This window comes from Hyaena hyaena, unplaced genomic scaffold (genome assembly GCF_003009895.1).
Source record: "Hyaena hyaena isolate Hyena2069 unplaced genomic scaffold, ASM300989v1 scaffold_780, whole genome shotgun sequence".
NCBI lineage: Eukaryota > Metazoa > Chordata > Mammalia > Carnivora > Hyaenidae > Hyaena > Hyaena hyaena.
This window is the reverse complement of record NW_024081410.1, coordinates 349,796-364,585: the sequence shown is the minus strand read 5'-3', so window position 1 is coordinate 364,585 and position 14,790 is coordinate 349,796. Positions and strand designations below refer to the sequence as shown.

Genomic DNA, 14,790 nt, shown 5'->3' with positions numbered 1-14,790 from the left:
GGCTGAGTGATGCCAACGCTGGGGCAGGTAGTCAACCTCAGCATTACTGACGCTCGGGGCTTAGGCTCACCCGCCCCCCAGACCTCACTGCACAGCCTCACGGTGTTGTAAAACATTGGGAGCTTTCATGTCACATGATATTTGGACTCGCGGTTTTTTCGAAAAACTAGAAGTTCTGGCCGTCACCGCTGCATGTTTCTGCGGGGCGATGGCCGATCTGAGCCGAGCTGGCTGCCCGCCCAGCGTGTGGCTCTCCTGTGTGCCACCGTCCCCAGCACTGGCGGAACTCACACTAAGTCCCTTTCGGCAGACGCTACCCCTCCGGTCCTGGTGGAGACGGAACTCGGAACCCCTGTTTTATCTATACTGTGCCTGTGAGCGGTCCGCGGCTCTGTCCCCAGAGAGCTCATATCTCACCACAGAGATTGCCAGAAGCAATCCCAGTGCAGAGGCGAGCAAGGAACTGCGGGGGCTGGCGAGGGGGCACCTAACCAGCAGGGGGCACGGTGGACGGGCACTGGGGCAGAACGTGAGGGCACAGAGAGGATTCCAGAGGAGACATTGTGGAGACAGACGGGCAGGAAGGTCTCGAATGCCATTCCAAGAAGCTGGAGGTGAACAATGAAGACTCTGGGGAGCCATAGAAGGTTCTGGAGCCGGGAGTGAGCATCATTTTTGAAAGATCATCTTGGCTGCCCAAGGAAACTGCAACAGTGGACCAGGCTGGAGAAGCTGGAGAGGCATGGAGACGAGGAGGGGGAGCAAACCCCAAACGTGTGCCTGAGAGTCCCAGCTTCTACTTGTCCAGAAGGCTGTTGGAGCAGCACGTGGGCAACTGGGTCATCAGCAAACGGGCTGCTCTGATATTGAGGGATGGAGAGAGCAACACACCAACTCTGCACCACACGCCCATCGAAGCACCCAAGACAAGGCAGTGAAGTTGCCAGCCTGAGGGCACATTTGTCACCTACACTGAGCCCACCATCCTGTGAGGTAGGCAGTATCATCCCCATTTTGCAGATGAGAAAGGGGAGGCTTGGCAGAGCGCAGTGACCTGCTCGGGGCCCGTGGCGTGTAAGAGACAGCTGCAAGTTGAACCTAGGTGTGCCTGACTCCCAGCCCATGTCCCCTCCCTGGCCTCTGGGTGCTAATCCTTCCCAGGAAAACAAGCCTGGCCCCATCAGCCGCAGAAGCCCTTCAATGGGGTAGTAAGAGCCCCACGCCAGCAGAGTTTATAATTAGCCCTGGTGGCTGTAACCCAAGACCTCCCACCAAGTTCTTGCGCCAGCCGATCAGGGGGTGGGGACGGTGGGCTGGGGGATTAAGTTCTTAGAAGAGGATTCGGGCTCCCTAGTTTCTGGGTGGCTCCCTGGGGTGTCCGTGCGCTGCTGTGCCCTCACGACTCCAGGCCCCCTCCTGGCTCCTCACCCATCTGCACCGGCCTCGGGACAGGGTGGACACTTGAGCCCCACCAGCCGAGCAGGGGGCAGGCAGGTTCGGGTCCACCACCAGCCACGGCCACCTGTCCCTCCCACCGGCTGGAACAGAGGCCTACAATTGAGGTAGCGGGAACCCAAGTGGGGGGCAACCTGGCGAGCACTTCTGTGGTGCCCCCGGGCTCTGGGCACTGCTCTGGGCACCGTTCCTCGTGCCTCACAGCACACGTAGCCTCTGAGCGTCCCCACCACTCCCAGAGGGCAGGACCGGTTCTGCCTCTGGTTTACAGATGAAGACACGGAAACAGAGAGAAATTGGTGACTTTCTGCAAAGTCACACTACTACCACCGAGGGATGGAGGGCTAAGTAAGGGCCGCTTGCCCTAGCCACGCCCAGACCTCCCTTGGGCCAGGGGAGGAGCAGCCCTTGGGTCAGGAATGTCACTGCAAAGGTGGCAGGGGTGGGACTTCACAGGGCGGAGACCCTGTGCCCTTGTCCTGGTGGGGAATGCCCGTGGGCCACCAGCAGAGCTCCTCCCCCCCTCCCCCGCGGGGTGGCTCCGGGGCCTCTGAGGGCAGCCTGGGCTTGCTCACCCTGGCTGAGGGCCCTGTGATTAGGCTCCTGCCCACTGAGGTCACCTGGTTGGGAAACAATGGCAGCTGAGAGGCTGTGTCCTGAGGACTATTGGCTGGGGCTGAGTGGAGGAGGGTCCCTCGAGGCAGGATGTGGAGGAGTGTGAGATGTGACCTTTCACCCCTCTGCCTCCCACAGCCTGCTCCCCAGGCAAGAGCAGATCCTGATATCCATAAGTTTCGGTGTGCCCTTTGTCTGCCTTCCGCTCCTGAGGGATGTCCTGGGGCAACAGGCCTCTTTCCACTGTCTCCCAGACCAAGCTCAGGATTGGCGCCCAGAAAGAGTCAGACACCAAGCTGAAGTCACACAGTAAAATGGCTCACACACAGAGGCAGATGTGGTCCAGTTTATGCTTTGGAAGGATCACTGTGGCCGCCGTGCAGAGGAAGGACCGGACACACCAGGAGGGGATGCTGGAGGCAGTCTGGACACTTGGCTGATGCTGGGGGTGGAGGTGGTGGTGGCTTGGACCAGCTAAGTGTGGTGGTGGTGGCGGGAAGCAGCTGGATCCCAGACAAGTTTGGGAGTTAAAGCCAGCAGGGCTTGCTGAGGGACTGGATGTGGGGAGCAGAGGAACTGGGGGAACAAGGGACGCCCCCTGAGCTTTCGGCCAGGGCACCTAAGAGGAGTGCATTTATGGATATGGGGGAACAGATTCGGAGAGAAAATAGAGAAGTGGTTTGGATCACGTTGGCTTAGAGATACCCATTGACTTGGGGGTGGATGTGCCCATGGGTAGCTGGGAAGGAGTTCAGTGGGTAACTCAGCTAGAGACGTAAGGAAGGAGGTCATGGCAGTATTTAAAGCTGCAGGGCACAGAGAGAACATGATGGGCCCAAGATCACAGCCAGCCAGTGGTCGGGATTTGAACTGGGGTCCAGCAGACTCCAAAACCAGCAGGTGTTCACTTCTGGGTTTCCTCCAAAGTGTGTGGAGCTGGGGGGGAGGGGCGGAGGGGTGAAGGAGGTAGTTCCAGAAGCTTCTGGAAATGAATCCAGGAACAACTGAGATCCTTCCAGTCTGGGCTACCCACCCCCCAACTACTGCCTACCCAGCTCTGGCTCTTGTCAAACATGGAGTCCTGTCCCCTCCCCATTGTGAGGATGGAGAAACTGAGGTCCAGAGGAGGGCAGAGCTGAGATCTAGCCTTCTGCCTGCCACCCTGTCTTCTCCACCAGCCTCTAAGTAGGCTCCTGCCTGAACCACCTCATTGGTTGAGTTGAAGCCATTCCACGGAGACAATCCTGAAGGGGCTGGATGTTTCTCTTGGGGCTGTTCGATGGAACCAGGGCCTGGGGCCTTCCCTCCTGGGCTCCCCACAAGGCAGGGTTCGCCCCATGCCTGCCTCTACCCCTTGGCCAGCCATCCCCAGCCTTCAGGACCCCTCCAGTCCCCAGCAGGGCAGCCCCAAGCCTGACTCCAATCCTGGCTCCTGTCCCGCGGCCCAAATCGAGGCCCCTCCTGGCCCCTGCCCAGACCACCCAGCGCCAGGGCCTGGCAGAGCCCCATGGGGCTGGCGGGCAGTGCTCCCAGGCCGGCCAGCCGCGGTCTGGCTCCACCCGAGGGGCTGTGGCCTGGGAACCACTAGCTGTCTCCTCAGGGAAGCGGCTGGGATCTCTAGAACAAACAGGGAAACCGCGGCCCCTGCCCCGCCCGAGGCAAGGGGGGAGGCCTCTGGCCACGTCCACCGACACCCTGTCCTCCAGTCCCAACCGGCAGGGAAGAAGCAGAACGGCTGTGGTCACGTGTGGACAGAGAAGGCCGCGACCAGGGGGCCCTGGCGATGCCGGCTGCCCCTGCAGGGCCCCCAGGAGGGCGGCCTGACTGAGCTGGGGTAGGGCGCGTCTCCTCAGCTGCAGGCTGAGAACAAAGCCCTGGAATCCAACAGATCTGGGTTCAAATCCGGCCTCTGCCACATCCTAGCTGAGCAGCCTTGGGTAAGTGACTACACTTCTCTGTGCCTCAGCCTCCTCTCTGAAAAGTGGTTCCAGTGGCCCCTGCTGCCCACAGCGGTAGCGAGATGACCCAGAGTCCTCTGGATGGAAAAATCACCTGGCTCAGGGGCGGGACACACAGTAGGTCCTCGAGAGAGATTAGTTCCTGACCCGTCGCCAGCTCAGTGACAGCTAGAACAATCCAGGAGATCCCAGGGCCTGGCAGAGCAGGCCAGGACAATCTCCCTGGTTCAGAGCAGCTGGGGGAGGAGAGCAGCTGGGGGAGGGGAGCATCTGACTCCACTAAAAGCCGCAATTAGAGCCCAATTTAAAGAAACGCTGTGTTAGTTCTTCCCAGGGCAGATGTGATTATAGGCTCGGAGCTAAACCGTTACTAACAGGATGACACACAGAAAGGCCCCTTCCAGGGCATGGAGGATGTCCAGCCCCACACCCTCACTGTACAACTGGAGAAACTGAGGCCCAGGGCAGGAAGGGACGAGCTCCAGGTCACGCTGCAGGTTCGAGGGGGCCAGGCCCGAGCCCCACCTTCCAGAGGCCGCTCTAAGCTGCGTCCCATCTCTTGCTTTTTCCTGAAGGGCTCACTGCTGCATCCAGAAGCCAGAGACAGCGGGAGAGGACAGTCCTTGAAAAGGAGGGATGGGGGCTGAGGTGGCTGAAACCCCTGAGAGGAAGTGAGGCCTCAGGGCCTTGGGGCCAGTGACAGCTCCCGGCCCAGCCCGGAGGAACCTCAAAATGATACCGGTGATAATCACAGTGACCGTGAAGGCCCCTTTCCTGCGGCACCTACTGTGGGCAGGCATCATCTCCTGTCTTTAGTTCCCCAGGAGGGAGCTGCTGGCGCCATCCCCCCCGCGGGGTGGCAAAGCCCGGGGCCTCGGTCTCTTGCTCAGGGACCCGGTGGCAGGTGCAGGCCGTGGAACAGGTGTGCTTCTGTTGAGCCCGACACGTTGCTAAGGTCCTTTAGCACAAGACCCGAAGTGAGTTCATCTCAGCAAATGGTGACGGTGGGTGAGTCAGCAAGTGAACGAATGAATGAATGAACGAATGAATGAATGAAAAGGCTACTTAAGGGACGCTGCTCTTGGGGATGTGTGGGAGGGCATAGTCACCCCCTCCAGGGAGACCCCTGAGATTGATGCTCCACAGGAAAAGGCCTATTTCCGCTCTCCAGAAACAAGAACTCCCTACTCTCCGGGTCCCAGGAATCCCCCGTGTCCCAGGACCCTGCAAACGAGCCCTGACAACACCTCTGTGGCCTGCCCCTCCACCTTAGTCCCAAGCAGCCCCCCAATGCCAGAAGCCAAATGTCACTCTGCTCTTGCTCTCACCTACCACCACACTCTTGCCCAGGCTGAACTCCAGATTGAGACTGGGGTCTGGGGTGGGGGTGCAACAAGGAAAAACTGGCCTCCTCTCTCCATCTGCCCCTTCACTCTCTTTCTGCAGCGCACTTTGGGAGTCCCCGGACAGGGGGCAGGCACTGCACGCACCAGTTAGCCTCAAGGAGCTTGGGAGGTAGGCTGCTGGAGCCCCCTGCTGGCTAAGCACCCCCATCCCAATGGGGGTGGGTTGGGGGGACTCTTCATTGATTCCGCAAATATTTATGAAGCCCCCACTATGTGCCAGGCCCTGGGTTAGGCACTGGGCTCAGCAGAGAATGTACACGCCCTCCCTTCTGAGGTCTATGGCTCCACTGAGGAGGTGACTGATGTCAGGGTCACGGCCTCCGAAGAACTGTCCGCATCCCCAGAAAACTGAAATCTCTCTGGGCAGGAGGTGTGCCCGCGCTGTGAGACTGGGGTACGGTTGTGGTCTCCCCTCCAGGCTGGGGCTCCTACGGTCCGTCTATAAAACCTGTCATTCCTGAGAAACCTCTCCGCTCACTCCAAGGGCCTCCCAGGATAAGGTTGCCAGATAAAATATAGGATGACCAGTTCAACTTGCACTTCAAATAAACAAGGGATGATTTTTTAGTATAAGTATGTCCCAAATATTGCGTGAGGTATACTTAAACTAAAAATTATTTCTTGTTTATCTGAAATTCAAGTTTAACTGGGCTCTGTGTTTCTACTTGCTAAATCTGGCAATCCTACTCCTGGAGCTCATTCCTTCTGCTGGCACCTGGCCTGTCCAGATGGCCCATGTCGTGCCTGGACATGGCCCTCTGCCTGCCCAGTTACAGCTCCTGTCTGCCCCCAGGACTGCGGCCCGCCCCTGCGGGGCCCCCAGCTCCAAGGTAGACACCCACTCCCACCTGGTACGCACGCTCCAGCCTCTGGACTGTCAGGAATGCTGTCTGACCTCCTTCATGATGGGCCCAGAGAGAGGGCGACAGAGCCACTGCTGCAAAGAGGGACCTCCAGTGTCAGAGACAGGGAGAGGCAGAGATCCAGAGACGGAGGAACATAGAGAGTGAGCAATGGAGACAGTGGGAGAGAGCCAGGACTGACCCAGAGAGCCTAAGTCCCCCTGCTCATTACTGCTTCAGGGAGACCAGCGTGGGTGCCGGAGGGTCCTGAGAGCCCACTGGGGTTTGCCCTGAGCGGATCGGGACAGAGGCTGGGCCCCCGAGCCCCAGTATTGGACCTGGGACTCTGGGTGCTGGACGGGCAGGCCCTGGGAGGCAGCCAGGGGTCTCCTGCACTAACAGTCAAGGATGCGAGTCCAGCCCCAGCCCCAGCCCCTGCCACTCTCTCCTCACCCTGCTTCCCAGGGGCGACACAGGGACATTCATGGCTTCCCAGAAGGGCCTATGGGGCAGCCAGAGTGGCTTTTAAAATTAGCCTCACTAACCAGATCTGGTTATTTCAGGAGACTCCGTCCCTGGCTGTCCCCTTGGCAGGGCGGGTACAGGGAGGGAGGGAGGGAGGGACCTCTACATTCCAGGGTCCCTGGCTAAGTACCCCCTGTGGCCTAAGCAGCAGAGAACATCCAGGTCCCCATCCCCTGGCACTGGGCGGGCCTGGCCCTGCGGCCGTCTCTTTGGCAAAGTCGCCTCAGGGTTAGCCATGATGTCCAGAGACACCCCAGGGGACAGGAGAGGACCCCTCCCATCGGGCATGGGTTCTTTGCCAGGCACCTTAGAAGCCACGACAGCCTCTTCAGAGCAATAGGTAAGGCTTTGTCCTCAGTTTACAGCAATGGACCTGAGGGCTGGAGAGACAGGTACCAGCTCGGAGGCTCGGGGACGGGGAGGACAGCAGGTCAGCCAGGTGCCCAAGTCCCACCACAGGAGGCCTCCTGCATCCGGAGAAACCTCTGGCTGCCGTTTCCACCACCAGAGCTATTTCTAAGTAGAGTCCAGGGCTTCCCGGAGCCCGGTGCCCCCCACCCAAGGGCTAATTCCAGCCTCGGGTCAGTGTCCCGGCTCACCCTCCCCACCTCAGAGCCCAGAGTGAGCAAGGAACTGGCGCAGGCGCAAAAGAAACCGCATTGAACACTTTGATCCCCGAGGCCAGATTCCTCCTCAGCCTCCCCCGGCCCCACCTCGGAGCCTGGAGAGGTGGGAGTGGGTAGGGGTCCAGCCTGAAAGCCAGCCCAGAGGCCTGCCCTTGCCACAGACAGGGGGCCCCCGCGCAGACCAGGCAGGCAGAGGGGCAAAGGTAGGGTCCGCTTCTGCCACACAGTCCCCCAGTGCTCGGCTGCGGGTGGGAGCTGCGTGATGGAGGAAGGCGCCCAGACCCTTGTAAAGGATCATAAAGTCCGGGAAAGCCTGGGGAGCTGAGGCTCGGGAAGCAACTGGCAATGGTGTGTTCCCAAAGCCTTGTGTCCGGACACCTGTGTCAGGCCCAGCACCTGTTATTCCGTTGTCCACACAGAACGCTGACCCCACGTCCTCTGATGTGGGCTGTGGACACGGTCCCTGTTCGCGGCTAATCACGGCTCCCACTCCCAACAGGCACACTATGTCTCAGAGCCCATCACGTGCTAGGGCTGCACCTTTGAATCTTCACATCAGGGTACCAAAGTCAGAACTGTTAGCATTCCCGTTGTACAGGTGAGGAAACTGAGGCCGGGAGAGCCAAAATCTGTGTGCCCTGACTCACATAGAGAGGAGATAAAGGGACTCAGAGCCAAGCTCTTGACCTTGGTGCTGAATTGTGGCTGCTGGCCCTCCGGTGGTGGGAAGGGGAGAGGATAGGAGGATGGCTAGAGAACTGGGGTGAGGTTGTGCAGGCAAGGGCTGGGGTTAGTAGGGGACCCACGGAGCCCAGGGCAGCCTAGAGCCAAACCGGGTGGGTGGGGTTAGGCACTGGGTGTGAGTCACAGCCCCTGGGTGGCCCCAGACAACCTAGCGCCACAGAAGAGCCCTGTCACGAAGAGCATGGCAGTGGGTGCACCTACACCGTCCTGGGGAGGGCGTGAGGGCTGGTGGTGGGGGTGGGGGTGGGGGTGCGGAGCTGTCAGGGAGGCCAGGGCATGTGGCCATCCAAGCTTCTCTCCCTCCTGCACTAGCTCAGCGGGGACCCCCTTACCCAGTACCCAGGCTGGACTCCCCAGTCAGCCCCACACCCCATCAGGCCCTTCACCCAGATGCTCATGCCCCCCACCCCGGTCCTTCCTGGCCTGCCCACTGGCCTCTGTCCCCAACAGCTGCTGCCACCTGGATCCTCCCCTCCCTGCCTGACACTGCCCAGCTGGTCTCCACCAGCAGCCCCAGCTTCTCTCTATGGCAATCCCTCCCAGTTCATTCATGGTTCATCCAGTTTCATCAATCCTCCATGGCTCCCCGCTGCCCTCAGCATAGACCTTGGGCCCCTTGGTCTGGCATTCAAGGCCACGTGGCCCCTGGCTTCATCTCTACTTTGTCACCTTCCCATTACTCAGAACTGTTTGCTACCTTACCAATTCCAGACACTCTCCTCCGTACCTCGGCACCTGCAGTTTCCTGCCCCAGGGACACTTTCCTAAGCCTTTCCGGGATGCTTGGGCGCCACTGCTGTCGAGTCCTCTCCATGTCTCCCTCACCCAGCCTGGGCCCCCGCCTTGTGCACGCCCCGGTCACCCAGTACCTTCTATTGCAACTGCCCTGCCCGCAAGCCCCCTCCCCCGCCCCACCCCCATCAGTCCTGGTAAGCGATGCCTTGGCGCCCCCTGGTGGCCGCACTGAAGAAATTCTTAGACTTCACTGAGCAAGAGGAAGGAAAGAAGGAAGCTGTTCTCTGAGCACCTAGGTATTTGATTATGCACCGGCTTGGTGAACCCTCATCACAGACTCTTGGGAGAAGCACTACTGCTCCCGTTCCACAGAAGTGGAAACTGAGGCTCAAGGTTCTCAAGACCACCCAGCTAGTAAGAGATGGTGCAGGGACTTGAACCTAGGTCTGCCTGACTTCAGAGCTGTATTCTCCCCGCCCCTGCCCCCCCACCCCCACTGCCCCACGGAGAAGGGGAACAGGATGGAGAGGAGGGCAGCATGATGGAAAGGAAGTACAGCCGGCGGTCACAGAACCCATGTTTGCCCGTCGAGGTGCCCCCAGGGCCTAGCAGCTCTGCTAGGGGGACAGACAGGCTGGTGCCTCGGCACCACCGAGCTCTGTGTGGAGTCAGTCTGGGCGGGGTTCGCACAAAGCCAGGCCCAACCAGGGGTACAATAGCGATAAATAGAATTTATTTTGTACAACTGTTACCGACATACACACAGCCACGGGGCTTCCAGAATGGGTGTCGGGGCCGGAAGGATGGCCTTTGGCGTGGCGCCTAAAAAGTGTGGACAGACACAAGAATGTGGATCGCAGCAGCTGTGCCTGCTGTCCCCTCCTTGGGAGTTGGTGGGGGGGGCACAAAGGCGAGGCCCATACTCTAGGCCAGCTGAGACCCCGTGACCTGGAGTACCCTGAGCATGGGATGGCAGGGGTGAAGCTGGGTGCTGGCTGGGAAGCCAGGTAGGGCTCCCTTCCCCCTCAGGGGGTCACTTGTGTGTCACATGGAGGCAGTGGCCAGGGCGTTGGCAGGTCTGTGGTAGAGCTTGAGGGCCCAGGAGGGGCAACACGCATAGCCAGCTCCCAGCCCCTCAGCCCACCTGGGGGCCCAGGGAGCCCAAGAAGCAAGGGAGGGCGGTGGGAGTCCCCCAGGAGGAGAATCCCCCATTCTGGGGCAGATGCATGGAATCACAGTCTTCACTGACCTCTGTAATAATCTTGTCCATTTGTAGCAGAGGCGCCCAGAGGGGGAGAGCGACTTGCCCAAAGTCACACAGCAGAACCCAAATTGGAAGCTAGGACTTAGGACTCCCGGCCCAGTGCCCATTCCACCACATTTCACGTCCCGCTGCCCCCGCTGTGGGCTCTGTGTACACGGAGATGCCCCAAGCCTGCCCTCCTATCTTGCTCCCAGGGGGCTGGAGGTACACCCAGACGTGAGGAAGGGCCCGGAGTTCTGCTCCAACTGATCACTGCCTGTCCCAGCCTGGGGGGTGGGGATGATGCCAGCAGCTTCCCCCTCCCGGGTCCGGATGGCTCCGCCCTGCAGAGACAGCCCAGACAGGTGGCCAAGGCGGGGGCAGGGGACAGCCCACAGGCTGGTGCTGGCCATGGGGGCAGAGGTCCTAGACACCTGGAGCCGACACAGCATCTTCACCTTGTGCTTCTGCGCCCTCATCTGCAGGGTAAGGGAGAGGAGACACCACGATGCGGGGAGACAGAAGCGGCAAGGGCCTGCCTGCCCCCGGAGGTCCAGGCTCTGGGCCCTTCCACCCACGGGGGTCCTCAGGCCCCTCCCTCCCAGCAACCGCCTAGTCCCTTGCCGGCTCCCACCAAACCCTCCCAGTGACTCGTGGGCAGAGGTCACGCAGCATTTATTAGCCCAGCTGCACAGATAAGGAAACTGAGTCCCGGAGAGGGGCCGATGACAGGCCCAAGTAACTCAGCATTTGAGTGGCAGAGGATTCGAATCCAGGTACACAGCTCTCGGCCCAGGGAAATGACAGAGGAGTGGGGAGGAGTCCCCCCACCGCCTCCCCCCCGTACTCCCACCCTCCTCCCCCCAACAACAGCTGAGGGCTGGGTCTGACCTGCTCAGTTTCACCTCCAGAGCTGGAGCCTGGCTAACAGCCCTGCACAGAGTGGCAGCGAGGCGGGTGACAGGGTACATGAAGACATGGGGTGGGAGACACAGGCAAGCAGAAGACACTGGTTGTGTCCGGGGCCAGATGACCCCAACCCCGAGGTCCCGCACCCACCCTGGTCCCCCGGGACGCCCGCCCGCCCCCATTCCCCAACAGCTAACCCCTCCTGCCCCAGCCTCCAGCTGGCCATGCCCACCCTGACCGCCCTCTGACAGCTGCCCGTACCTGCTGGGGCGCATGCTGCTCAGTTGCTTCCGGCTGGATCTTGATCTCGGGACACGCAGGGTCCCCCGACTTGCTGGCGTCGGGATGGGGTGACCGGGAAGGTCCTGGGGAGGGGGGCAGGAGGGAGCCACCTCACTGGCCGCGGGGAGGCAGCAAGGAGATGGACGCATGGATGGGCGGTAGGCACTGGTACTCTGCAACCCTGCCCACCCTTACCTCCCTGCCTTACCCTCCCTCCATCATTCCCCGAGGCCCTTCCAGAAGCCAACAGCCCTCAGCCGTCCAGGGCCGGATAATGGCCCGCCCACTGTCCCCTAAGTCAGGGGAAGCCCCGGCACACACCCACCGCCTGGGGCCATGCCCGTCCCCCAGCTGCACAAGGATGGCCTGGGGGGGGCTGTCTGTGGCCTGATACCTGGGGAGCTGCCCCCACTCGCGGTGCTGACACTATCCTCCAGCCACGTGCTGTAGATGAAGGAGTCCCGCTTGTGGGGCGTCCCTGAGGACGAGATGCTCTCCTGGGGACGGGCGAAGAGAGAACGAGGGGGCTTAGCCCTTGTCCGCGGCACGGGCTTTGCTTCCCTCCCCTCTCCCGGCCTCCCCTGCCTGCTGCAACCCACAACCCCTCACCCTTGCGCCCCTGCAAAGAGGACGGGGGCCCAGCAGTGTCTGCCCCGGGGAGACCAGGAGGAGGGCAGAGCAGGACAGGCACAGTCCTGGGCATACACCACACTCCCCCAGGCACTCATTCAGCAAACAGTCCCTGGCGTTCTCCCGGCCGAGCCGCTGCGAGGTCGGGCACGGCCCCTGCCCTCAGACAGTGAGGCCCAGGAGGCCAGGCAGACAGTGACCAAAACAATCCTAGACTCTGAGCCTGTCGGGCGGGGCCTTGGTCTGCCGTTCCCTGCTCACCTGCAGCAGCTGGAACAGGGCCTGGCAAGGGACACGTGGCCGCTAAAGGTTTGCTGAATGAACAATGACACACGGGCAAAGCTGCGGGGGGGCCTGTGAGAGCATTAAAGGGGGGACCCCTAGCCCACCCGATGACTAGAAGGCTTTCAGAGGTGATGTGAGGCTGAGTCCAGAAGGATGAGTAGGAGTCAGTGAGACAAAGAGGGAAAGAGGAGACAGGCAGAGTCTGCCAGGCAGAGGAAATGGCAAGTGCAAAGGTCCAGAGGTGGGGTATGTTGGGGGGACTGCAAAGGAGCACAGAATGGCTGAAGTGGTAAGAGGTGCAGGGGAAGGGGGGACCAGATCTTCAGGAGTCTCAGGGATTGGGTGCTCTGTGGGCAGCACTGGGGAGCCATGGAAGGCTTTAGAGTAAGGGAGGATTAGTCTGCATCGCTCCTTTGGGCTGGGTCCCCTGGTTTCATCTCAGCCACACTCAAGCTCATGTTCTGCCTGGAGCATCTGCGGGGACCAGAGAGCTCCCCTCCAGACCACTGTGCAGCACCCGCACGCCCTGGGCCTCTCACCAGGCCTGTGTCGTCCGCGTCCACGCCCTCGGTCTCCTCCACCACGCTGGCGAAGCTGCTGGCACTGGACGAGGAACGGGAGAAGTCCTTCAGCACGTCCGCTCTCTGGGCTGCGGTCTCCGCTCTGCCACAGACAGCACCCCGTCAGCCCGCATCTGCACTGGGCTCCTCCCGAGCCAGACCCCGGCTCCCTGCCCGGGGAGGCCCAGCCTGTAGCCAGCCAAGTACCTCTGTGCCCCCCATGACAGCTCCCTCAGCCTCCGAGGAGCCCCCTCCGCCGTCCTTCCTAATGCGTGGATCTGAGCATGCCCCTCCCCTGTACAAAACCCTCTCGGGCTCCTCACTGCCCCAGACACGGTCTACTTTCCTTGGCTTGGCCCTCAGAGCTAATAGTAACTATTAACAATAAATCTACGGTCTAGGGCATGTTTGCTCTGTGCCAGGCAGTTTCAAGTGCTTTTGCCAGCGTTGTTCCATTGCTATCATTGTTAGACCTACCTTACAGATGAGGAAACACCGAGGCTCAGAGAGGGTGGGTGCACAGCCCAAGGTCACCCAGCCGTAGGTGGGAGAACAAGGGCTTGGACCCACGCCTTCCAACTCTACAGTCTACTCTCAACCCTCTCAGTTTTGCTCCAGGCTCAGGACTTCGTGTCTCCCGCCTGGAGTCTCACTCCTTCCCTCAAATCCCAAAAAGCAAACTCATCCTTCAAAACTCAGCCTAGCATCGCTCCCTCCCTGATGCCTTCTCTCAAGGTGGGAACAGACCTCCCCCCTCTGGGTCTGCGGGTCCTGTCTCTCCCGGTCCCTGCCATCCTCCCTGCCATCCGGGCAGCAGAGCAGCAGAGCGCAGCCCTCTAGTGGCCCCCGGAGCCAGCACAGAGGGGGCTGAGCACAGCACTGAAGGGAGGGGCGCCCCCCCACCCCCCCCTTCCTTTCTTCCCCACTCCACCCCTTCACCTCTTAACTAAAATCCCAAAGGCTCTTTCCTGGCCTTGCTTAGAGCAAAATGCAAAGTTCTCAATATGGCTTCCAAAGCCGGGGCCCAGCCCCTGCCCACCTTGCTGACCTCATTCCCGATAACACCCATCACAATGTCTGCCTGGGCCCAGCTCCTCACTCACTCAGCTCCAACCACACCACCTTCTTTCTATCTATCCTTTGAGCATGCCTCAGGGCCTTTGCACTTGCTGTGTTTCTCACCTGGAGCCCTCTTCCCTCTGCTGTGCCAGTCCTGGCAGGGCTGGCTCTTCACCAAGCTCTCAGTTCAAGCCTCCCTTGTATCTGGATGTCTTTTTTCAGCACCATCTACCCCCTACCCACCCAATCATTCCCCATTGTGTCCCTGGCTTTGCTGTTTCTTGTGGCCTAGAAATCAGGTCATGCTATGCTTGACTGTCAGCTCCACGAGGCAGGGGTTGTGTATGCCCAGCTCGCTGCTGGCTCTGGAGCGTTGCATGGGGCCTGGCATGAATAAGCTCTCAGCGGGTATGTGTCAACAGAGGCCTGTGAGAGTACCCGGGCCCCCCTGATGCTCTGGTGTGGCGGTGCCAATGCTCCCGGGCAGCCCCGGGCCCACGCAGGGACTGGAAAGGGTGAGTCCGAGCCCCCTGCTCGGCGTGCCCCAAACCCCAACCTGTTCTTGGTCGTGGGCATCTCTGGGGAGCTCTGAGTGGATGAGTTCTCCGACTTGGGCTCTTGTGAGACGTGCCCGCTGTCTGGGGTCTTCTGGCCGGCGGGGGGACTCTCCCTGCGGGGCACATGGGGGCAGCGGGGGGGATTCAGCACCGGGCCTGGCATCAAGGGTGGTGAGAGAAGGTCACGGGCACCTTCTGCCTCGTCCCCACACCCTAGATCCTGAGGGGCCGACCCCCGAGCAGTCCCTGCGGCTCCCCAGCTGGGCTGGCCGACGAGAGGAGCAGGAAGTGCTGGAGCACCTACGTGTGACAGCGCATCCCCTCCTTATCCCTGGTACAGTAAGGAGCCTGGAGTCGGA

The 14,790-nt window shown here is 60.8% G+C and overlaps 1 protein-coding gene and 1 long non-coding RNA gene across 19 annotated transcripts in view; both read right to left on the bottom strand.

Moving 5' to 3' along the window:
• Nucleotides 1-4,319: 4,319 nt before the first annotated feature.
• LOC120221393 lies at nucleotides 4,320-9,031 on the bottom strand. The gene is made up of 4 exons (XR_005525806.1): nucleotides 8,899-9,031; nucleotides 7,108-7,181; nucleotides 6,283-6,371; nucleotides 4,320-4,650 (listed from the first exon to the last, which is right to left on the bottom strand). It is a non-coding gene; the product is annotated as an uncharacterized LOC120221393 (long non-coding RNA).
• A 1,543-nt stretch (nucleotides 9,032-10,574) lies between these two features.
• The window catches only part of LOC120221385 (RAP1 GTPase activating protein), a 64,255-nt gene continuing 60,039 nt past the window's right edge, over nucleotides 10,575-14,790 (bottom strand). For 6 of the 18 annotated variants that reach the window (XM_039218762.1, XM_039218764.1, XM_039218763.1 and 3 more), the window contains 6 exons: nucleotides 14,431-14,544; nucleotides 12,795-12,918; nucleotides 11,735-11,837; nucleotides 11,320-11,423; nucleotides 11,041-11,082; nucleotides 10,575-10,628 (listed from right to left, as the gene is read on the bottom strand). In XM_039218762.1, the coding sequence (XP_039074693.1) occupies nucleotides 11,074-11,082; nucleotides 11,320-11,423; nucleotides 11,735-11,837; nucleotides 12,795-12,918; nucleotides 14,431-14,544 (454 nt within the window). In that variant the 3' untranslated portion in view covers nucleotides 10,575-10,628; nucleotides 11,041-11,073. Of the gene's footprint in view, nucleotides 10,629-11,040; nucleotides 11,083-11,319; nucleotides 11,455-11,734; nucleotides 11,838-12,794; nucleotides 12,919-14,430; nucleotides 14,545-14,790 lie in introns of all 18 variants that reach the window. The other 12 variants (XR_005525802.1, XR_005525801.1, XR_005525803.1 and 9 more) reach the window with 3 other exon arrangements.